At 46.0% G+C, this 23,959-nt stretch overlaps 1 protein-coding gene and 1 non-coding gene across 9 annotated transcripts in view; one reads left to right on the forward strand and one right to left on the reverse strand.

The window, feature by feature from the left end:
• Positions 1-383: 383 nt before the first annotated feature.
• On the reverse strand, positions 384-493 carry TRNAL-CAA. The gene is made up of 2 exons: positions 456-493; positions 384-429 (listed from the first exon to the last, which is right to left on the reverse strand). It is a non-coding gene; the product is annotated as a tRNA-Leu (tRNA).
• Positions 494-7,001: 6,508 nt separating this feature from the next.
• The window catches only part of MTHFD1L (methylenetetrahydrofolate dehydrogenase (NADP+ dependent) 1 like), a 441,775-nt gene continuing 424,817 nt past the window's right edge, over positions 7,002-23,959 (forward strand). The window contains exons 1-4 of one of the 8 annotated variants that reach the window (XM_033938573.1): positions 7,002-7,521; positions 11,494-11,578; positions 17,017-17,067; positions 17,676-17,729. In XM_033938573.1, the coding sequence (XP_033794464.1) occupies positions 7,289-7,521; positions 11,494-11,578; positions 17,017-17,067; positions 17,676-17,729 (423 nt within the window). In that variant the 5' untranslated portion in view covers positions 7,002-7,288. The other 7 variants (XM_033938565.1, XM_033938569.1, XM_033938568.1 and 4 more) reach the window with 7 other exon arrangements.

Raw genomic sequence — 23,959 nt, forward strand, 5'->3', positions numbered from 1 at the left:
GCAAATGCTTGCAAGCCGAAGAGAGTTGGACCAAACCTTTGCTCAGAACAAGCAGAGGAGCAAGTTTATGGTGGAGGAATGCCTGGGTAAGACAATTGCCCATGAATCTTCAAGGAAAAACCTCCTGCAGACTGAGTTTTCAGGAAATGCAAAACATAGCCAAAAGCAACGGACAGAAGGGCCATACTCACAGGCCCAAACACACCAAAGCTGCTTCTGTCTTTAGCATCACATCTGAACCTTTTTATGAAATGCAGGTCCTCCCACCCAATGATCATGGCCTTAAGAAACCCTGCCTGTGTCCCAGCTGTCGGGTTTAGGTGGGAATGCATCCTCCAGCTTAAATGAACAGAAAGTAGACTTTCATATGAAAAATATCAGCATGTCAGAAGTGGGATTTGAACCCACGCCCCCACATGGAGACCAGAACACCCCCATAGAGAGAAGAGCGAGTGCTTGAGTCTGGCACCTTAGACCACTCAGCCATTCTGACACATGAGATGTGGGCTTTGTGGGCACCATTATACCCCGCCTTTCCCTCCTCTGCATCTGGGTTCTCTTCAAGGATGTGCTTCCAATCACATGGATCAAAGAGTCCAAGTCTACTGAATCTCAGAGATCTAGTTCAAATCTCGCCATGAGAAACAGAGAGATTCGGACAGGCAGAACACCCCGACAGGTCCCTCGTCAAATCTAGTGCTTGCAAGTTGAAAGAAAACTGGACCTAAACTCTGCTCAGAAGAGAAGAGCAAGTTTAGGGCGGAGGAATGCCCGGTTTAGACAATGGCCCATGACTCTTCAAGTCAACAGCTCCTGTAGCGTGAGCTTTTAGGAAATGTGAAACCTAGGCAAAGGCCCAGACCCATGCATACCAAAGCTGCATCTTGCTTTAACAGTAGGGCAGAGCATCACATCTGGACCTTTTTCTCGAATGCAGGTCCTCTCACCCAATCATCGTGGCCTTAACAGACCCAGGCTGTGTCCCAGCTTGTCAGGTGGTATGTTCCCGCTGTTACTTTTAAGTGGGAATACATCTTCCAGCTTAAATGAACCAAAAGAAAGACCTTGATTTGAGTAACACAATATGTTAGAAGTGGGATTTGAACCCACAACTCCACATAGAGACCAGAAAACCCCCCACACAGTGAAGAACAAGCACTTAAATATGGCACTTTAAACCACTCAGCCATTTTGATACATAGGGATGGGTTGCGTGGTTGCCATTTTTCCCCGCCTTTCCGTCTTCTACATCCGGGTTCTCTTCAAGGATGTGCTTCCAATCACATGAATCAAGGAGTCCAAGTCTACTGAATCTCAGAGATCTAGCTCAAATCTCGCCATGAGAAACAGAGTGATTCAGATAGGGGAGTATTTGAGTACGATTTGTGCAGTCACATAGTAAAGTGGGTAGGGCGGAGATCCGCCCCTGACGCCATTTTGGTGAAGGCATAGGCATCCGTCCTCCTCTCCACCCCTTGCTCCTTCCCCATCCCTCACTGCTGCGGATGCGTGCCTTTTCCCTTACCCCATATTTCTGTAACGTTCCTGGCATGAGCAGCAACCCCCAACCTGTTGTCGTGCCAGTGTTTTTTCTTCCTCTGTCACTTCTTAGACCTGCGCCTAGGAAGTGACATCAGAGGAAGAGCCAATGCTGGCGCTATAGCAGTTTGGGGCATGCTGGTCGCACCAGGAATGTTACAGAGGTACAAGGGAAGAGAAGCAGCACGGACACGACAGGGGAGTGTGGAGAAGGAGTGTGTGGAGGTGCGGTGGGGGTGGAGAAGAGGGTACTGCCATCACAAGCACCTGTCACCCTCACTACGCCATTGGATGTGTGTGCAGTATGTTACGCCTATGACTGATGGGAAGCGTGCTATGCTGTAGAATTTACCCATGGGGCTCTGTAGGGCCTGGGGGATGGTGGGGAAGGTGATGCATTGATGGTGTGGGTGAGGAAGGTTTCTAGGAACTGGGTGAGGCACTTAGAGTTGGCAGGTTGGATGAGTTTGTATTGGCTGCTAGACTAGACTAGAAGCTCCCAGTGCCTAGGATTGTGAGGAAAGCGGTGACCTTGAGGTGGCAGGTATGGGTGCCTGCAGGAGGGGTGTCAACTGCTGACATAGATCCTGTATAGCTGCCCTGTCAAAGCAGTATCTATCTATACATTGTTGGTTGGATCGGTCTAGGAAATAGGAGTGAGCCATGAAGATGTTCCTGTGGGGGTATCTCCTGCAGGGCCCTTCCCGATCTCTCTCATCCTCTTGCAACAGAACCTTAGGCACCACAAGTGCATTAATTCCGTCCATGACGTGCCAGCAGAGGTGCAGTCCACTACCTATTACCATGTACCAAAAGTTGTGCTCCCCTCCCTAGACATACAATCCCCAGGCACTCGCTATCCCAGCCACAGCCAACACCAGCAGTTCTCAGTCAGTCAGCTCATCCCCTCAGACAAACACAGGTGAGACAATCAGCACTCACTTTGCAGCTCCTAGCACATGAGACAGACTGACAGAGACAACACAGCTAGAGAGAGCAAAGTGAGTAAGATGAAATGGAAGGGAGGTGGAGATACAGGTATCAGGTAGGAGGAATGGGGAAGGGGCACTGGCAGTGGTTTATGAGGTATGTGGTGAGAAATGGGTGAGTGAAAGAAGCAGAGCAATTAAGCTCTGGAACGCGTTGCCAGAGGATGTGGTAGCTGGATTTAAGAAAGGTTTGGACAAGTTCCTGGAGGAAAAGTCTGTTATTGAGAGAGACATGGGGGAAGCCACTGCTTGCCCTATATCGGTAGCATGGAATATTGCTACACCTTGGGTTTTGGCCAGGTACTAGTGACCTGGATTGGCCACCGTGAGAATGGGCTACTGGGCTTGATGGACCATTGGTCTGACCCAGTACTGCTATTCTTATGTTCTAAACACACAAAGGCCAGAGAAGGCTACTGATGTTATACAGTTGTATGATATGATCTGTGTATTTGTATAGAGCAAGGGTGTCAAAGTTCCTCCTCGAGGGCCGCAATCCAGATGGCCACCAGGATGGTCTCGGGGCTCAAGGATCTTCCGTATGAAGTAAGGCTGAATAAATTGCAGCTGTACTCACTTGAAGAACGAAGAAAGAGAGGGGACATGATTGAGACATTTAAATATATCACGGGTCGTATCGAGGTGGAAGAGGATATCTTTCGTCTTATGGGACCTTCGTCCACCAGAGGGCATCCGCTGAAAATCAGGGGAGGGAAATTTCATGGTGACTCCAGAAAGTATTTCTTCACTGAGAGGGTGGTCGATCATTGGAATGAACTCCCACGGCAGGTGATTGAGGCCAACAGCGTGGCAGATTTCAAAAATAAATGGGATATTCATGTGGGATCTCTAATGAGGTAAGGGCAGGGGGTTGGTGAGCAAACTCAGCGAGAAGAGTCACTAGAGTTGGCAGAGTTGATGGGCTTTGGCCCTTTTCTGCCGTCATTTTCTATGTTTCTATGAGATCTATTTGCATGCATTGCTTTCATTGTATGCTAATAGATCTCGTGCATATTCATTGGGAAAATCTTGAAAATCCGACTGGATTGCGGCCCTTGAGGAGGAACTTTGACACCCCTGGTATAGACATTATGTATGTTTTATAGTGTGACTTACTCAGAATAGTAGGTTGTGTAGCAATACATTTTTTAAACAAATAAATAAATAAAGGCTGGCAATGTAGCACCTAGTATGTATGCAATTACTAGCTGATGCCCCGGTGTTGCACGGGTATTTAATTATAGCAATAATACTGTAAATGGATTCAAATAAAGATACTTTATAGTGGTGAATGAAATTATTTATTTACAGCTTAATAAAAAGTACAATATTCAAATTATAATGTGAAATATTTGACAAAATGAATACAATACAACTAACGCAAAACGTGATTATAAACAACAATTTTAGTTTCACCTCCTGGAGCAAGAACATATAAATTATTGGGTGAACCCACCCTTGAGCAAGCAACATAGAGTTGTGGGCCGCGAGACCCCCCAGAACATATCACCCCAGGTAGTGAGGGATCTGCATACCAAGTTTCGTTCAAATCGGTCAAGCCGTTTTTGAATTACAGTGAGAATGGCAGCTTTTTACATTTTTTCCATTGACATGAATGGGTGAAATCTGATTTTCTGTTTGTAGCTCCGCCCACGTGTGCAGGTGGGCCGCGAGACCCCCAGAACATATCACCCCAGGTAGTGAGGGATCTGCATACCAAGTTTCGTTCAAATCGGTCAAGCCGTTTTTGAATTACAGTGAGAATGGCAGCTTTTTACATATTTTCCATTGACATGAATGGGTGAAATCTGATTTTCTGTTTGTAGCTCCGCCCACGTGTGCAGGTGGGCCGCGAGACCCCCAGAACATATCACCCCAGGTAGTGAGGGATCTGCATACCAAGTTTCGTTCAAATCGGTCAAGCCGTTTTTGAATTACTGTGAGAATGGCAGCTTTTTACATTTTTTCCATTGACATGAATGGGTGAAATCTGATTATCTGTTTGTAGCTCCGCCCACGTGTGCAGGTGGGCCGCGAGACCCCCAGAACATATCATCCCAGGTAGTGAGGGATCTGCATACCAAGTTTCGTTCAAATCGGTCAAGCCGTTTTTGCGTGATCGCGGCACATACACACACACATACCTCCGATTTTATATATATAGATTCAGACACATGCTCAGCTTTAGCTCTTGAACAGAACAAGATCGCTAGTAGGTCAAAAGGCAATTTGGGTATCACCTTATGCCAGCGGTTCTCAACCCTTTCCTGGAGGACCACCAGACAAGTCAGGTTTTCAGGATAGCCCTAATGAATATGTATGAGAGAGATTTGCATCTAATGGAGATTTCAGGCGTACAAATCTGCTCCATGCATATTCATTAGGGCTATCCTGAAAACCTGACTGGCCTGTTGGTCCTCCAGGACAGGGTTGGAAACCACTGCCTTATGCACTTTTTAAAGAGGTCTAACTGTAGGCGTGTTTTGGCACGCACAAGGCAAAACACTGTGATTTCCATTATCGTACTTGAACATCCTGTCCATGGAACGCTCCCATTTTGTACGTCTTGTGTTGGACGTTTCAGAGGTTAGAGCGATATTGCTCTGGTTGGCTTTACGATTATTTGACTTGGACGTCCACTGCTGTACTGCTGCTACTTGGATGTTTTTGGATGCCCTTTTTATTTTGATTATGAACCCCATAATCTACAAATCATTGGCTCTTGCTACACATCTTTCATAAGACTTCTTTATTTCCATAGCTCTAAAACTTGTGATTAATAACTGGAAAGATAATTCCCATTTATTATTGCACCTGTGGTGGAATTGAATATTACTATACAAAAAAATATGAAGTCAACCTTTCTTAAAACTCTTAAAATTACCCTTTAAAAATCAGAACATGGAAGCCTTTTTAGACTATTATCTCTCATACTCAGGAACCATTTTCTTTATTTAGTTTTTGGTGCCTTGTATACTGTCCAAGCATATATATATTTATTCATAGGCGTTGGAACAGGGGAGGCCACAGGAGCCATGGATTCCCCAGAAACTGGCGGTCAGTTATGGCTCTACTCAGTGGCGTAGCGAGGGTGAGGGGTGCCCCTCCCCCACCCTCTTCTCCATCCCACCTCCTCATGCTTCTTCCCTGCCTCCTCCTGCCAAGCGTGCGGTGCTTTCCTTCCCCCATACCTCTGTGATGTTCCTGGTGCAACCCCCCAAGCTGCTGTCACGCCAGCACTGGCTCTTCCTCTGACATCACTTCCTAGGCGCAGGTCCCAGAAGTTAAATCAGAGGAAGAGGCAATGCTGGGGCGACAGGAGGTTGCTGCCCACACCAGGAATGTTGCAGAGGGACGTGACGCGCATGCGCAGCAGTGGAAGGGGAGCAGAGAGGAAGATGGGGCCTATGCCCTCACCAAAATGGCACCTGGGCCAGACCACCCCACTCCCTTTACTACGCCACTGGTTCTACTCCCCACCCACCTCCCCTCGTCTGCTGTAATATTAAATCTGCAGATAGCCACCACGCAGCATCGCTGTAGAATGAAGACTTCCAGGGCAGGCCTGCTCATTGATGTTGCATGGCGTGACTGGGGAAAGTAGGTGGGGAAAGTCGTGCCGCAGGCTCCTGCTGGGACTAGGATGCAGTGGCGTAGTAAGGGGTTGGGGGGCAGTCCATCCCAGGCGCTGTCTTGGTGGGGGCACTGGCACCCGCTCTCCTCTCCACCCCCCACTCCTTCCTGACCCCTCTGCCACATGCGTGCGCCCCTTCCCTTCTCTCATATCTCTTTAATTTTCCCAGCGCGAGCAGCATCACAACTTGCTGCCCGCATCGGTGTTGGCTCTCTCTGATGTCACTTCTGGGTCTGACACCTAGGAAGTGACGTCAAAGGGAGAGCAGACACGTGGGCAGGTTTGTGATGCTGCTCGCACTAGGAAAACAAAAGAGGTATGGGGAAAGGGACATGCTGCAGAGGGAGGGGGGGTGTCAGGAAGGAGCAAGGGGGGGGGGGCAGAGAAGAGGATGATTGAGGGAGGCCAACACCCCGGGCCGGGCGCTACTCATCCTCGCTACGCCTATGCTAGGATGGATCTTTTACCCCTCCCCCCAAAAAAAGCAGTCTGATGTGTTTATTGTTCTCTTTATGTTTATGAATGTTTTGCATTATATCAATTTAAAAATTCAATAAATATTTCAAATAAACAAACAAAAAAACTACAGAAGGTAGCTACAGTTGAGTAGGTGTAGAATAGGGGGAGGGGGGTTGAATTGTGAAAAAATAATCCAGAAGAGGATCAATTAGGGCTGTGTAATAACGTCACATAAAACAGAACATCGTTTCTTAATTGAACAGTTTGTGTTTCAAAGTATTCTTTCCACTCATTCGATTACATTATTTCACCATGTTAGGAATAAGTAAACATATACTGATACAGATATAAAGTTTAAATGCATCTTCCAACTGTGCATTTGCTACACGAGCAGGCGAGCAAGCGAGCGAGCGATTCTATACATTATTTGGCTGGGGGTTGCTGGGTAGCAGCCGCGCGCCCACGGTGACACATGCGCTCGGGAGGTGGTGAGCGTGTGAGACGGTGCCAAGCTCCGCTCTTCCTCCATCCCTATGATTGAAGGAGAGAGGGCACGAGCTCTTTCTTCCATTCCGCGCCTGCCCCGTTATCTTGCTGCCTCGCGCACTTTTTTTGCATCCTCATATCCCATTATCTGGCTGCCGCGCGCGTTTCCCCTCTCGGCAGGATGCGCTGGCTAAGACTCTGTCAGCGGCTTCGGGGCCCCCTTCCAGCACATGGTAGGTGCAAGAGACCTGGGTGCGCCACGACGGGCTTCGGCCAGTGGAGGACGAACAGCAGCAGTGTTCGAGACGGAGGTGTTGGGAGTGGAGACGAGGTCCTTTCTCCCCCCCGGGTGTCCCATCTGAGACAATCGGCGCCTAAGAGCCGGAGGGTGCAGGAGCAGAACGCGCCCGTCAGGTAGGAGTGGAGAACGAAGGTGGTCGCAGCCAACCCGCTTTCTGTTTCTCTAGGTACTTATACCGCAGCTTTCCACTGCCGGTTTTTAGAACAATTAATCGGCTACACAGCTCCCATTACAGCCTTTGAATTAGCCGGTTGTGTGTAGTACTTACACTTCCGGTTTACAAGCATGGTTTTTTTTTAACAGGCGGATGCCCGAGCAGAAAAGGGGGAGGGCCAGATTTAAGGTGATGGGAGGTGGAAGACATATGTGTTTGAGTGAGGGCGTGGAAGTTTTCTTCGTTTGGTTGTAGGCCTAGTAAGAGGGTGAAATATTAAGCAAGGAAGTCCATTTGTGCTGGTCGATCAAGATATATTGACAGAAACAAATATCTGCACTCAAAGAATGATGAGTAATATCAAAAGTGTGTGTGTGTGTTTTTTTTAGCTATTTATCACTGCACTTTGATCGTATGTTTTTTTTCTAGTCCAGGCTCATTTGGCAACTAGGATCCAGCAGCCACACACTGAAATGTTTAGGCTAATATTATCAGTTTTACAAGCCTTATTTGGGAAAGCAAGGATTGTCCTGCTATTTTTCCCTCTAGCAAGTTATCTGTCTATCTGACCTATCTGGGAACTCTGACTTGATAAGGAAATCTCTGAATTGAGAATCGGGGAGTGGCCTAGTGGTTACAGCAGCTGCCTCAGCACCCTGAGGCTGTGAATTAGATTCCCACTGCAACAACTTGTGACTCTGGGCAACTCAACACTTCATTGCCTCATGTAAACTGCTTTGGTTGTGTAAACTACAGAGAAAAAGTGTTTTCTGCAGTGTATTGCAAATTGTGTGCTGTGGCATGAAATTTCAGGTGTGCTGCGAGATGCCAGGGAGGAGGATAGGTACCAGCTGACTGCCTACAGCAGTGTTTCTCAACATGCGATACATGGCACTGGCTGCTGCCGAGAATATTGCCTGGCCACCAAAGCTGCGGGTGGGAATCCCTCCTTCCTGCTCTTCAGCCGCCTGCCAAAGCTTCTGCCGGGGATCCCTCCTTCCTGGCCGTCCCACTCCACCGAAGCCGACCTAGAGGGCTTCCCTCTGATGTCAGAGCTGATGTCACAGGAAAACCTTCTGGGTCAGCAGGGTGGGTGTGTTTCCGTTACCTCCTTGTTCGAGCCGCACTCGGGCAGTGGTTCACACGCTTCACATAGCGTGACCCGTAAACCTTCTCTCCAACGTTAGAGTTTACGTCAGAGGGAAGACTTGTAGGTCAGCCACGTGTACCGTGTGAACCGCTGCCTGCAGCAAGTGCCGTTGAAGGCAGAAAGAGTGAGTGCGGCTCAAACAAGTAAGGGGACATGATCTTTCTGGGACAAAGGGAGAGGGGGGATAAGGAGTGCATTGGGACATAGGAGGGGCACAATTTTGGGACAAAGGTGGGAAGGGGGCATGAACTCGACACAGATAAGGGAGAGGGCATGAACATGGGACATAGAAGGGGGACGCTAACTTGGGACATAGGAGGGAAGGAATAGGGAGAAAGGGAGAATTGGGCATGAGTGTGTGAGTGAGAGGGAAAGACATGGTACACATGGGGAAAGGAAGAAAGAGGAAAATTGGACATAGAGGGGAGAGAAGGATGAGGGAGAAATGTTGGATATGCTGGTGGAGAGGGAACAGGGGGACAGATTGAAGGGGATACAAGGTGGAGGAATATTGGACGTAGTTATGGAGGGAGAGATGAGGCATGGTGCTGGTGGGCATTGGTGAAAAATGCTACACATGATCAGGAGGATGAGAGAGGGAGAAATGTCAATAGGGGTGGAGGAGAGAGGAAGAAAAGTTGGATTCATGGAGGGACAAAGAGAGATGTTGGTTGGGGAAGGGAATGTGGTCCGGAGGAAATGAAGTGTGCAGTAGGCAGAAAGAAATATGGAATGCACAGTCAGAAGGAAGTGCAACCAGAGACTCATGAAATCACCAGACAACAAAGGTAGGAAAAATTATTTTATTTTCTATTTAGTGATCGAAATGTGTCAGTTTTGAGAATTTATATCTGCTGTCTATATTTTGCAGTATATTTGTCTATTTTTCTGTAGTAGTTACTGAGGTGACATTGCATATTTTAAAATTATCTGCCTTGACCTCTTTGAAACCCCCCGATTATAAATTATAATTAAGATTTTCTCTGCATACAGTGTGCTTTGTGTTTTTTTAATTTAGTGGTTACCATTATATATTAATAGATTATTTTGTGTGTATATGAAAAATGGATGGAAGAAATTGCATTACAATTAGTACTATTATTATGGGGTGGGGTCTGGGGCGGAGCTTGGGTGGGGTACTCGGTTGATATTTGTTAGACTTAGGGGGTAATTGGCTTGAAGAAGGCATGTGTGGATATCATCGTGGTGACATCAGCGCACTTCCAGGTGCCCTCAAGACACAACAACTGCCAGTTTAGTATGCTGTGGCTCGTAAAGTTTACGAGACACTGAGCTACTGTATGCAAATGCTTCTGAGAACTCCAGCTTACCCCTCTTATACTGCAGGAAAAAAGGGGAGGGTTGTAGTATTATAGAGTAAGGTGGATCTACTCTCTGCCTGTGCCTCACCCCTTTCCCTTTTCTTGCATGATTCATGAGTGCATAGGGATATTTTCTGCTGAGCAGGCAGGAAATATCACGGTGTTCAGAACTTAAGCACGGGACACATCAGTTATGTAGGTCTGTACCTGAAATTATCCTATTACACTGAGTGCACTGCTTAAAGCTGCTAGGAGCCTTTGACATTGAAGGAAAAAATTCCCACGTGAGGTCAAAGACTTGGTGATCTGGGGAAGTCAAGTAGATGGTAGAAAAAGGTTTGATGCTCCCAGCCTGAAGAGAGCCCGAAGGCTCGAAACAAGGCAGTGAAAAATTAAAATTTTCTAAACTGAACAAAAAAAGTAAAAGAAGGCACAAAAAAGGTGTACAAACTATATGTACAAAAAAGACGCTGAAAATAGACAAACAAGTTTGACACACTGAGAGAAACTCGAAACTTAGAACTGATGGTGCCATGAGCTGGCTTTGGGTGGGAAGGCACAGATGCATATGTGGTGTGGGCGTTCTTCAAATTTTTAAAGTGACAGTACGCTTGTTGACTGTCTGTATTGGGGCTATGTTGATGACATCACCCACATGTGAGAATATACTACCTGCTTGTCCTCCGATAACATGTTAGACTAGCTTTACTACTATTTATTATTTCTATAGCACTGAAAAGGTGTACGCAGCGCTGTACATTTTAACATACAATAGACCAGACATGGGCAACTCCGGTCCACGAGGGCCGGAATCCAATTGGGTTTTCGGGATTTCTTCAATGAATATGCATTGAAAGCAGTGCATGCAAATAGATCTTATACATATTCATTGAGGAAATCCTGAAAACCCGATTGGATTCCGGTCCTCGAGGACCAGAGTTGCCCATGTCTGCAATAGACAGTCCCTGCTCTGTAGGTTTAGATCAGTGGTCTCAAACTCAAACCCTTTGCAGGGCCACATTTTGGATTTGCAGGTACTTGGAGGGCCTCAGAAAAAATAGTTAATGTCCTATTAAAGAAATGACAATTTTGCATGAGGTAAAGCTCTTTATAGTTTATAAATCTTTCCTTTTGGCTAAGTCTTAATAATAATATTAGTATTAAGTATTTATTGTCATTTAAACCTAAAGAGACATATGATCAAGAAACTGTTTTATTTTACCTTTGTGATTATGATAAACATACTGAGGGCCTCAAAATAGTACCTGGCGGGCCGCGTGTTTGAGACCACTGGTTTAGATGTTAATATGCTAGCTTTGTCTTGTATCTCTGATTAGTGCTTTGAGAAAGAATGACTGTAGTTAGCAAGCAGTTATTTTATTTTCAGAATCATGTTGTATTAGAGAACTTCATGTTGGAACAAAGAGAATTAATCTGTTTACTTGTTTGTGTATTTCAGAAAAATCATCCAACTTTGTAAAAGCGTGCTGAGTTCCCTTCAGAAAGAGCTTCCTACTTTTAAGCCAGTGCTTGCCATTGTACAGGTAAGAAGATATACTTATTGGGAACATTTGATAATGTTGGTATTAAATTTATTTATACAAACCTTTTATACAACAATTTCAGTTAAGTATACATATTGATTTTGGGGGGGATGGATGTATACAAAATGTATTAATCAGTATATTAATTTGTTTTAAATTTAGCATATACATCAAGTAAATAATGAATCTATAATAATAAAATGCTAAGCGCGCATGTGCACTCTTGCCGCTTGTTCCCTGAGATCTGATCTGTCGGGATGTGGTTGGTAGAGTGCACATGTGCGCTTAGCTTTCCAGTGGCTGCATGTGACGTACGCCATTATCCGGCCGCCCTGGATCGCCATCTCGCCGCCGGCTTTTTCTTTTCCGCCTCGACTCCTCTGTTCCATGGCAAGGATGGAGGAGTGAGCGAGGCTGGGGAGGGAGGGGTAGCGGCGAATGGAAGGTTCAAATCCGCCTCTTTGCCTCTGAAGGTGATTTCCACAGGGTGAGGGGAAGCGGATGGTCGGGGCCCTAGCTGTTCGCTCCGTGCGGCCGCCCTCAGGCGTGGGAAGGGAAATGAACTGCCGACGGTAAGCCCGAACGGAGGCTTCAAATCCGTAAAATAACAGACAAATTTAATGACATACTTCCTCACACAGATTGCCAAACATATTAGACACTCACAAAATCCTTCAAAAAGAGATGTGTTTTTAAAGCCTTTTTAAACTGTGGAACTGATGCATGAAATTGTAATGGCCTTTTACTTTCCTTTTCCATCACAGTGCCAGCCCGTTCAACTTCCTTGCCGGTTTCATGACATTCATCCAACCCTATTTCAGATTCTGCACTCAATCTGTTTTGGCAGGATCTTTTCCTTCTCTCTCTACTGCCTTCCTCTTCCTCCCTTACCTCACAGATTTCTCTTTTCCACTCTTTTCTCCATCTCCTGCTTGATGCTCATTCCCTCTCACCTTCCTCTTGCCCCCCTGTACTCCAACCCCCTCCCCCCTCGGTTCACTTCCAAGCTTCTTCTTTGGCTACACCTAAATACGCCCCTTCGCCTCTGAAGGTGATTTCCAGCTGGGGAGGAGGAGGGGAAGCGGATGGTCAGGGCCCTGGCTGTTATAAATTGCCATCAGGGGGAGCAAAAAAGAGGTGCTGCTGGATAGGGGAAGAGGTGCTAATGGACATGCAGGGGAAGAAAAAGGAAGGGAGACCTACTGCTGGACAAGGGTGCAGGAAAGAGGTGCTGCTGGCCAGGGGGGAGGTAAAACAAAGTGAGAAGGGCTGCTGCTGGATAAGGGGAGCAGTGAAGGGGTGCTGGTGGACACAGGGGAGGTAAAAGGAAGGGAGGATGGACAGGGGGGAGCAGCCAAGGGGTGGTGCTGGACAGCCGAGGAAAAAGAAAGATAGAAATACAGAAACAGCCTAAGGAGAGAGAGAAAGAAATAGACAGACACACACATATATTCTAGCATCCGTTAATGTAACGGGCTATAAGACAAGTACTGTATATACTGGAATATAAACCTAGATTTTTGGGTGAAAATAATGGCCCAAAAATGGGGGTCTCGGTTTATATTCGAGTTTTCACTGCCTCAGATCCATCGTTGGCCTTTCCTCAGGCCTACCTTAAGCCCTGCTGGTCCAGTGGTGAGCCAGAACAAGAGCGATCCTCCTATGCTCCTGCCCCGTGCAGTCGCATTACTCAAAATGGCTGACATGAGTTCCTACAGTGGCTGCTATGTTTATTTACTGCCTTTTCATGAAGAAATTCATCCAAAGTGGTTACAATACGTTGAATAATAAACAGGTACTCTTAGGTATATTCTTAGGTATATTCTGTCCCTGCAGGCTTACAATCTAACTGTGGTTCCTGGAACAATGGAAGGATTAAGTGACAAGGAGTAGGCTGGGTTTGAACTCGCAACCTCAGTTCTAACCACTGAGGTAGCAGTTCTGACCAGTATGCCACTCACTCCCACAATAGCCTCACAAGACTGACGTGAGTTTGGTTTGTATTCGAGTCAACCTTTGTTCCCCCTTTTTGGGAGGAAAAAGGTTACCTCGGTTCATATCTGGATAGGTTTATATTCGAATATATACGGTGTTAAACATTTTTTACTACGTTAGAACTTTTTATTAAAATGAATGTGTGAAATGAACCAAAAAAGTCACAAATTGGAGGAAAAAAATGAAATTGAAAAAGTACTGAAAACTGTTTTGCTTTATGTGTATTCTTTAATTAAATACTAGAGGGGGTGTTCCTTCTCCCTTTCTTTGCTGCTTGCTTTAATCCCTGTTTTATTATTGCTTTACTTCTTGTGTGTTTTGACTCCCATTCCTGTTCTCTAGGACCTTTGTATAGAACCCCATACTTACTCCTCCCTGCCCTCTCCCCGGGTAAGATATCTTGTATTTATTCCATTAACACCACCTGTATCTCAGTCTTTTAACAGCCCTTCCACCTCCATCTCAGAGCTTTCAGTTGGACTAGTTGATGTTCATTCACTTTGCAGCAAGCAATACTTGGTAAAAGATCTTATTTTGCTACACAATCTTGATATTTTCTGCCTCAGAGAAATCTGGTTGACTAAGGGTGACCAAGCTTGTCCCTTAGGATTTCAATCCCTTCACTTTAACCATCAGGGATGGAAAAGAGGTCTAGCCATTTTTTTCATCTTGTCTTCAAATTAAGTTCCTTTCTTCTGCATCATATCCCTTCTTGGAGACTTACCTTTCATGTTCTATCATATCCCCTTTTAGATTTCCTTCTTCTCTACCATCTTCCCCCCTCTCTACTTCTCTTCAGTCATTAAATCAGCTCATTGCTTACCAATAAATCAAAGACTTGCTTATAAAATCTTGTTGCTGGTCTTTAAAATTTGTCAAAGCCATCTTTTCTTGATTCCATATACACCTACTTGTACCCTACAGTTGCTATAGCAACTTATTAGTTATTCCAACCCCAAGATAAATTATCTATGACTCTACCCATCGCTGTATCTTTTCCATTACAGGTCCAACTCTTTGGAATGCTCTACCGTTTTATCTACGACTGGAAACCTCTTTAGACAAGTTTAAATCTGTGCTTAAGACTTTCCTATTTAAGGGTGCCTTTGATTAAGAGACTTCCCAGTTTCTGATAGGTGCCCTGATGAGCAAAATATTTAATTGCAAGTAAGTTTTACTTGCAAGGAAACTCTCCTGCCGATGCTCTAAAGGGTTCTCTATGGCTGCTACCGATCGTCGGTAGCATCTACCAAGAATCCTATGCTAATTCATTACAAGGAGCTCATTAGTATTCTAATAAGTACTCTGTGTAATTAATGCACAGCAGGGAAACGCATTGTTTTCCATGCAGACTTTACTGACAGGGTCTGAGCTGTCGTAGGTTTACTTTTCTGTCAGTGACTGAACTCTTGATATTAACAGGAAAGTAAGGCTATGACAGTCGACCCTGCCGATAAAGGCCCCCCCAAATCCAATTTATAAAAATAAAAATCACTCCCTCCGCCCCCCAAATCCTCCTCCCGCCGAGCTCTCCAAGGCACCCCTCCACATGACCCCCTCCCTGAGCTCCCTGCCTTCAAATTGCAGATTGGTGGAGGGATGCCCACTCCCTCCTGCTGCTGGCTCCCCCACAACCCCCTCCCCCCGCCTTCAAATTGCAGATTGGCAGGATTAATGCTCATTCCCTTCTGCTGCCCGCCTCTACTGTGAAACCCTGATCCACCCCATACATCATACTTTAAAGAAAAAAATCGGCAAGAGGGATGCCCACTCCTTCCTTCCTGCCTGAGGGACCCCCCACCACCAGCCCAGGACTCCCAACACTCCCCCCAACCCCCACACACAATCCTGTACCTTTAAAAAAAAAAAAATGACAGGAAGGATGCCCACCTCTTCAAAATGGCAGGCCTTCCCCTTCCGAGTGCATCTCAAAATGCACCAGACAGGGGCCTAAGGCCCTGATTGGCTCAGGCGCTTAAGGCCCTAACACTGGGAGGGGCCTTAGGCTCCTGAGCCAATTAGGGCCATAGGCCCCTCCCAGTGTATTCCAAGATGCACTGGTAAGGAGAAGGCCCCAAACAGCTGAGTTGAAGGGGAAGCCCTGAAGCTGCAGTGGTTTTGGGAAATTCTGCTGGTGCTGATCAGCGGGCAGGGAGAGCGGCAAAAAAATTTGACAGGCGGTATAGGGAGGAGTAGTGTTGCCTGATTTACCAATTCAAATTGATTCACCGATTAACTTCGGTGAATCAATTTGAATCAATTTATTATCCAAAAAAATTGGACTTGCTGATTCAGTGACCAGCACTCCCCCCCTCCCCCTCCCCCTCCCCCTACCCATGAGACCTGACAAATCTCTGGGCCTCCTAATGCAGTAGTGGTAGCTGGCTGGCAGAGGCAGCGCTCTGAACAGGCTTCTTGCGGCCTGCCGGGGCCTCCCTCTGCCGCGTCACTGATGACATGGCAGAGGCAATCCCTGGTGGGGCAGAATGGAAAAAGCTTGCTTACAGCGCTGCCTCTGCCAGCTAGCCACTGCTGCTGCTGATTTGGAAGGCATGAAGGTATGCCAGATCTCATGGTGGGGGGAGGTTGTCGGTTAGGAGGTGCTGTACAGGGGGATAGGAGGGATGGAGAGCTGCTACTCAGGGGGATGGGAGCCTCCGACATCAGAAAGAAGGCTTCCCAGTCAGCTGTAGGACCTATGTGTAGGAGCCGCTGCCCGCCGCTTTTATCAAGAGAAATGACTGTGGCTAGAAGGAGGAGGGAGTTGGCCAGAACAAGGTAAACACCCATGGGAGGGGGCACAAACCTGGGGCACAGAATGGAGGGAGGGAGAGAGAGGTGCGTTGGGACTCAGGAAGGAGGGAAAGGGATTTCTTGAGACACTGAAGATTTAATGAGGACTCCCCGTTCATAAGTGCGAGTCTGGCGTAAGTTGGATTTTCGTAAAACGGGGACTGCCTGTACTTGTGTTTTATATTACTCTTCATCCTTGCTTAAAATATGAGCTGTATAAGTAACTTTCTAAAATTCTCACAAATGCACACCAGTGTAAAATTTTCCCCAAAATATCTGTTCCATTTGTAAATGAATAAAAAATCATGAGAATCTTATTTTTCAGTGATCTAGCATTGCAGTGGACACATTTTCTTCTTATACTGTTTTGTTTTGTTTTGTTTTTAAATACATTGTACTATAGTTCACTCCCTATCTTTGAAGTTTCTTAAAAAATCTCTAGAATTTTCTTTGCTTTATCTTAACAAATCTCAGGTTTGCACATTGTAGTTCATGCCTTATTTTTTCATGTTAACAGTCATTTTGGTAGTTGTTGTAGCCCATGAAGTGTCTTTGGCTTTTCTGATATCAGCAAAGCAAGGAAAAAGTTGTCGTTATTTCTGCAACCAAGAAGTAAACATATCTTTTTCCTCTCTCCTCACCTCCCTAAGGCAAGTGATGATGACCAGATGCTGGAAACAACCAAAAGCTTTGCAGAAGAGGTAAGTGTTGTGAATGACGCACATGGTAACCTAATAATTTTGTAGTTGACTTAAATTTGTTTGGTATCTGGTATCTATTGAGAAGACTGCATTGTTTCTAGAAGTTACTTTTCTAGAAAGCCCAACCAGTGGGTGTCGTCCTTGAAATGCCAATATTTGCCTCCCAGATAAAGAGCAATACTGCAAGAAGATAGAAATGTAAGAGCAAAGGAAGGGAGCTGAGCAAACGGATTAAGTAAAACCTGATTGAAGAAAAATAGCAGAAGATAAAGGGAAAAAAACCCTTTCAGCAGATAGTACATAAAAATGTAATTGGGGGGAAAAGGAGGGTAAAGATTTGAGGAGGGATTTGTAATGGAGCTAGCAGAAGCAAAAAGTTTAATAGCTGACATTTTTATAATGCTGCTACGGTATTTTGTGAAGCATTTGTGGTTTTTTTAAACTTAATGTTGTATATCCCAGTGTTGCCTCTTGCTGCTTTGGAGGTGGTGTTAGTCAGTTAACAATACAGGCATTGGAAAGACTCTTAATGACTGGGCGTGAATGGGATCATAGCGCAGCAAGTATTTCTTTACCCAAAATTAATTCTTTTTTTAATTTATTGGCAGATCGGTTTGAATGTCATTCATATTTGCCTTCCACAGGAGAGCAGCAATGAGGAGGTAAAGACATATTTGTTTATTCCACTTCCTGGTTTGACTCAAGATAACTTTTACGTGTGGTGCAATAGTCCATGAAGTGCTTACTCATGTGGGCCTGGCAGTTTATTGCACCCTGCAAAAATTATGGGGTCAGCTTTAGTTAAATGCTGTTGCTGCATAGAGAATGACATGGTGAAAAAATTTGTCCCTGTCCCCGCGAGATCAGTCCCCATCCCTGTCCCGTCCCCACCAGCTCGGTCCCCATCCCTTCCCCACAAACAGTCTGATCCCATCTGCACAAGCTTCAAATAGTTATGATTTTATATTGAACTTATTTTATTAAAGTATAGAAAGAAACAATATTCTGTACAATTGTCATTTTATAAATACAAATAATACAGAGCAAGGATCAATAAAATTCCCGTCTCCCTTTCTCTCTTCTTCACAAATATCCCCTCCTCTATTGAGAAAACTGAATAAGCCAGATTACTACAGAATGCTACATAGAAAAATCATGTTAACAGAATACCACAGTCACACATGACAGGAATAGTGTTAGGGGCATGCAACTAGGGCAACTGCCCCCTGGTCAGAGAGAGCCCTAAGTCAGCTGGAAGCTAAAGAAGCATGGCCTGGGCTTTGCGGTCCCCAGTTATGTCTAACACCAGCTCTAGCAGGATACATATTTCAAATCTGATATATTCTAATCACAAAATAGAAAATATTTTTTTTTTTTCTTTTATTGTCTTGTCATTTTATTCTTCAAATCATGTTGGTCTCAGGCACTGGTCTCTATTTTCTTTTGTTTTTTCTTAACTCACTTGCCAGGGTCTCCTGACCATTTGACATTTTTTCTTTCTCCATGCTCACCATTCATCTTCTACCTCTGTGTATGTATTGTACCCCATGTTCAGCATCTCCCTTCTCTGTCTCCTATACACCCTTTTCTAGTATTTCCCCTGTGCCCATCTCCCTGCCTTCATCTTTTCATCATTCTATGATCTCCTCCCCCTGAGTACACTTACATTGGAAGGAGGGACTCAGCCGGAAGAGGGTCCTGGAACAAGCCTGTGGTGTTGCTTCTTTGTCCACAAAGCTTCTAAGAGGCTGGTAGGGCTGGTGCGGGAGGTGCAAAAGGGCTAACCCAGGGGCATCACAGTTTTTTTTTTTCCTGCCGGTTTTGACCTGCGATTGGGAGGATGTGAGAGAGGGGGGCTGTTGCTGGACCCACGATCGCGAGGGGAGCTGCTGGCCGTGAGGGGAGGGGAGCGAGGTGACTCGTGGCATATCCTTTATTGCGGGGACAAGGCCATTTACTGCTCTGCAGGGCGGTGAAAAGCATTGTTGACGTACCCGTGACAAATAGCCCTTTTTTCCCCCTTCTTCCTGTGAGTTTGAGGCGGCTAGCCATTGGAAACAGTCCCTATGTTATTCTCTATTGTGGCATTTGATGTAATCCAGGTATTTGGATAATTTGGTGACCATGTTGACACTCTCAATTTAGTTTAGGTCTATATTTAGTAGACCTAAATGTAAATGTTTATCTACATAACAGCTGAATATTACTAGTAGACAGGTAACTTCATGGCTTGCTTCTCCTCTGCTTCCACCCCTCTCCTTCCCTCCTCCACTGCTTTCTTACACAGAGAGTATATAGTATCAGGCTGCTTGGTAGATTTTTGGCCTGATACCAACTGTATAAATTTGAAAATACAGAGTTTGATTAGTTATACATTCATTGCCACTGGTGAACACATACCTGGCTTGAATATCAGACCTGTCTAAGTATTTTTCAGAACTATTACTAACTTTAAAGCTGTGTTTTTCACAACGGATCCAGTGGTCTCTCCAGTCACTCCTTGTTGACAGATTTCATGCTGAGAGAGGTCACTAGTACTTTTTTTTTTCTCAAAGTTTTATTTTTATTTTACCAAAAACAGAAAAATACAGAAGGAAAACAATCGGGCAGTAAAATTACATCATATCCAACCAACATATTAGTAACAGTTTCCCTTCCCCCTATATAGCTCCCCCAACTTAATCCCATCCCCATGGGACCCTTTTAAAGGTATTTACAAAGCATTCTAGCAATATTAAGTGAGCCATATTACAAAGCATCCAATAAATAAAATAAAAATGGAAGGGCACAGGAAAATGTCCATCTCTGGCTCACACAGAAAGTAGTGGCGAGGTCTCTATCCTTTGCAGGTAAATGCCCCACACCTTATGAAAGGAATGAATATGGCTATGTTTCAAAGCTGAAAATTTCATTATCAAACAAATAAAATCAAGTTTCCTGAACAACTGAATCAGTAAGGGTGCATAATTTTTCTTCCAGTGTGGTGCTATCAACATCTTACCAGCTGCAAACATGTGACATGCCAATATTTGTTTGTTTTTGAGAACAAATAATTCTGTCACTGGCTATGACTGATTTAATCATAGCTGGAGACTTCAATGCTGTCATGGATCCATTACTGGATAAACAACCGAGTAAACAATTAAAATCATTAGGTCTAGATAATCTTATACATACATGCGGATTGAAAGATATATGGCGGATTTTTCATTTTTTTTTTTTTTACGTTCAAATCTATTTTATTAAGCAACAGTAAACACAACAGCAATAACAACCATAGGATGCACTTTCATCAAACACCCGTAGAGGACTGGACTCTTATGTCCCCTCCGGACCCACCATACCCCCCCACGACAAAGAAGCCCCTACCCCCCACCCACCCCTCCCCATCCCCCCACTGATACAGAAAAACTCGTAAGCAGGGAACAGCAGAAACACCTAGAAGCACAGTTTCAGAGGTGGAGTCTATTCAAGACCCGGCTACGACTCTCAGGAGTCAAAATGTTCAAATATGGAGTCCAAGTGTGAACAAAGTCTCTGCTCCAGCGTCGAGAAGAACGAGCCAAACGGGCCTCCCAACCCATAAGTTCATGAAGGCGATTCCTCCAGTACCAGAATGAAGGTGGTTCAGAAGACAGCCAGCAACACAAGATACATTTCTTCCCCAAAATAAAACATTTACTAAGAAATAATTTTTCATAAGAAGTGTACATGTATAAGAATGAGAAATGGGCAAACAGCATAGACTGCACAGAGACTGGCACAGGGGTCCGCAACAAGCCCTGTAAAAAGGAGGCCATGTCCGTCCAGAAGGTCTGAATCCCCTCACAACTCCAAATACCATGAAAGTAAGAATTTACCTCCACCGAACAGCGGATGCATAACTGAGTATCAATACAACCCATATGGTAAGCCTGACTCTGGGAAGCATAGGCCCGCAGGACAGTTCGAAAGTGACATTCACGTAACTCAGCACTATGTACCAAGCCCGCAGTTCGATTCAGGGTTTTTAACAAGAAATTGTCCCCCAAGTCCCTACCCAAGTCCCGCTGCCATGCCTCCAAAATACCGGGGAAAACCCTAGGCTGGCAAAGAGCCAGAATCCGGCCATGCAAAGCAGATATAGAGACCCTGGTATCAGGATCTGCAGCCAAAAGAGTGCAGAGCTGGGTCCCAAAATCCCCCTGCAAGGAAGTCCCCTGGAGGGAAGCCACATAGTGACTGAGTTGACAATAAGCAAATGGAAGGCCAATCTCAGGGACCCCCCCTCCCCGCCAACTCAGCATAAGGTAAGAGAGACCCATCATCCCGCAGAACATGCCGCAACTGTTCCACCCCCCGCGCCCTCCAGCGACCGAACACGGAAGGTCCAACCCCCGGAGGGAAAGCTAAATTCCCCGCCAACGGTAGAAATACACTAGAATGAGAGTCCTGATTCCACAACCGAAGGATTTGATGCCACACTGTCCACAAGGACCGAAACAAATACTACGCCTACAGGGTCACGGCAGTTTAGACAACGGGGCATGGAGGAGATACAAGAGATGAAGAGGATAGAAATGATCCCGCTCCAGAGAAAGATCCGTATAAAAAGCGGTACCCAACACCCAATCACTAAGATGACGAAGCAAACAGGCCTGGTTATAAACCCTGATGTCAGGCACCCCCAAACCACCCCCATGGGCAGGCCCCACCAACAAGGACCATTTCAGTTTAGGTCTGCGTCCACCCCAACAAAACCGGATCAATAGGGAGGTGAGGGAACGAATATCCCTCTGCAACAAAGAAAGGGGAAGAGTCTGAAGAACGTAAAGCCACCTCGGGAAAACAACCATACGAAATAAATGAATTCTCCCCAACAGAGACAGTGGCAACGCCTGCCATTTGGCTAGCAACAGTTTAGTATCCGCCAGGAGTTTATCTATGTTAAGACGATACAGTTGGGCCACATCCATAGTCAGCCTAATCCCCAGATATCTAAAAGAGGTGTCAGCCCAGCGCAACGGAAAACTATCCCCCCACAACCGCTGAAGATGAACCGAGGAAGCCAGCGCCTCAGATTTCGCAAAATTCAAGGCGAAGCCAGAGAAATCTCCATATTCCCGAAGACTTTCCAACAATACGGGCAAGGAACGCTGCGGGTCCGTTAAAAAAACCAAGAGATCATCCGCAAACGCCGCCAGTTTAAAATGGGAATCTCCCAGGACCAATCCCCGAATATCCACATTTGCCTGAAGCTCCCGAAGTAGAGGATCTAAAGAAAGCACAAAGAGGAGCGGCGACAAGGGACAGCCCTGGCGAGTCCCTCGGCCAATAGGAAAAAAACCAGAGCAAGCCCCATTAACTAAAATCCGTGCCTCTGGATCACTATACAGTGCCTGGATTGCTCCAAAAAAGAAGGGGCCCAAACCATACGTCCTCAGCACCGCAAAAAGGTAACCCCACCGCACCTTATCAAACGCCTTCTCTGCGTCAAAACTGATGAGCATGGCGGGGCTACCGTCCTGTCCCACCCGTTCTAACGCCAACAAGATGCGCCGGATATTCTTAGCCACCGGCCTATCACGCACAAACCCCACCTGAGAGTCTGAGATCACCGATGGCAAAACACGCGCCAGGCGGTTAGCCAAAAGTTTAGCCAAAAGCTTCGCCTCATAATTCAACAATGAGATAGGACGATACGATTCAGGCAAAAGAGGGTCCTTACCAGGCTTCGGGAGAACTATAATAGACGCTAGATTTACGTAGCGAGGGAGAAAGCCCTTAGCAACACTCAGATTATAAACCTCAGCCAGCACTGGCGCTACGTCCGCCACCAACAACTTATAGAACTCACTCCGAAACCCATCCGGGCCCAGTGCTTTGCCCAACGAACTGACCCCTATCGCCCCTTCCACCTCCTCTGCGGTAATAGGAAGATCCAAAACGGCTGCATCCCGCTGAGATAAACAAGGCAAATCGAGGCTGTCCAGATAAAGTTGCCCATCCAAAAGCTCAGGGCCTTGATCAGTATACACCTCAGAAAAAAACTCCTGCAATAATTCACATATCTCCCCCGGCCGATGATGCAGCACCCCAGAAGAGCCCCGAAGAGCCGTTATGCTCTCAGGTCCACCCCTCGGATGCGCCAGGCGGGCCAACAATCGACTACTCTTATTCGCAAACCGAAATAAATGAAACTTAAAGTACTCCCTCGTCCGCAAAGCCCGAAGATGCAACAATTCATTCAGTTCCTGCTGGACCTCTAAAAGCTGCGTCCGAAGCGAGAAGGAGGGCGCCCTGCCATACTGGCGTCTCAACACAGTCGCCTTCCGCTCCAGAGCCAAAACCTGCCTATGCTTCCGCTTCGACTCCCTGGCCACATAAGAAATGACATCCCCCCGTAAGACAGCCTTAGCCGTCTCCCAGTAGAGAATGGGATCATCCCGATGCTGCTGATTGTTAACTTGAAAATCACGCCAGCACTGTATCAAAAACTCGTGAAAACGGGTATCCCTATACAGGTAGCAAGGAAACCGCCAGGACCCTCTGTTGTTCAAAGAGTCTCCCCAAGTCCACCGAAATCCCACCCAAGCGTGGTCAGATATTTCAATGGGGCCCATTTCAACCCCCATTACCCGGGGAAGCAGCACGCGAGAAATAAGAATAAAATCAATTTGAGAAAGCGTCCCGTGCGTCCTGGACAAGTGGGAGTAATCCCTCTCCAACGGGTGTAACACCCGCCACACGTCAAGCAACCCCAAGGTGGATTCCAAAAGTTGACCACCCGTATAAAGCTTGGAGGTCTCTCTACCCGACGAAGCAGAGCGATCCAACTTCGGGTCTGGTACCTCATTAAAGTCCCCACCCACCAGCATCGGAACATCTCCAAACTGTAAGAGTTGATTGCGCA

The sequence above is a fragment of the Geotrypetes seraphini genome, chromosome 3, assembly GCF_902459505.1.
Source record: "Geotrypetes seraphini chromosome 3, aGeoSer1.1, whole genome shotgun sequence".
NCBI lineage: Eukaryota > Metazoa > Chordata > Amphibia > Gymnophiona > Dermophiidae > Geotrypetes > Geotrypetes seraphini.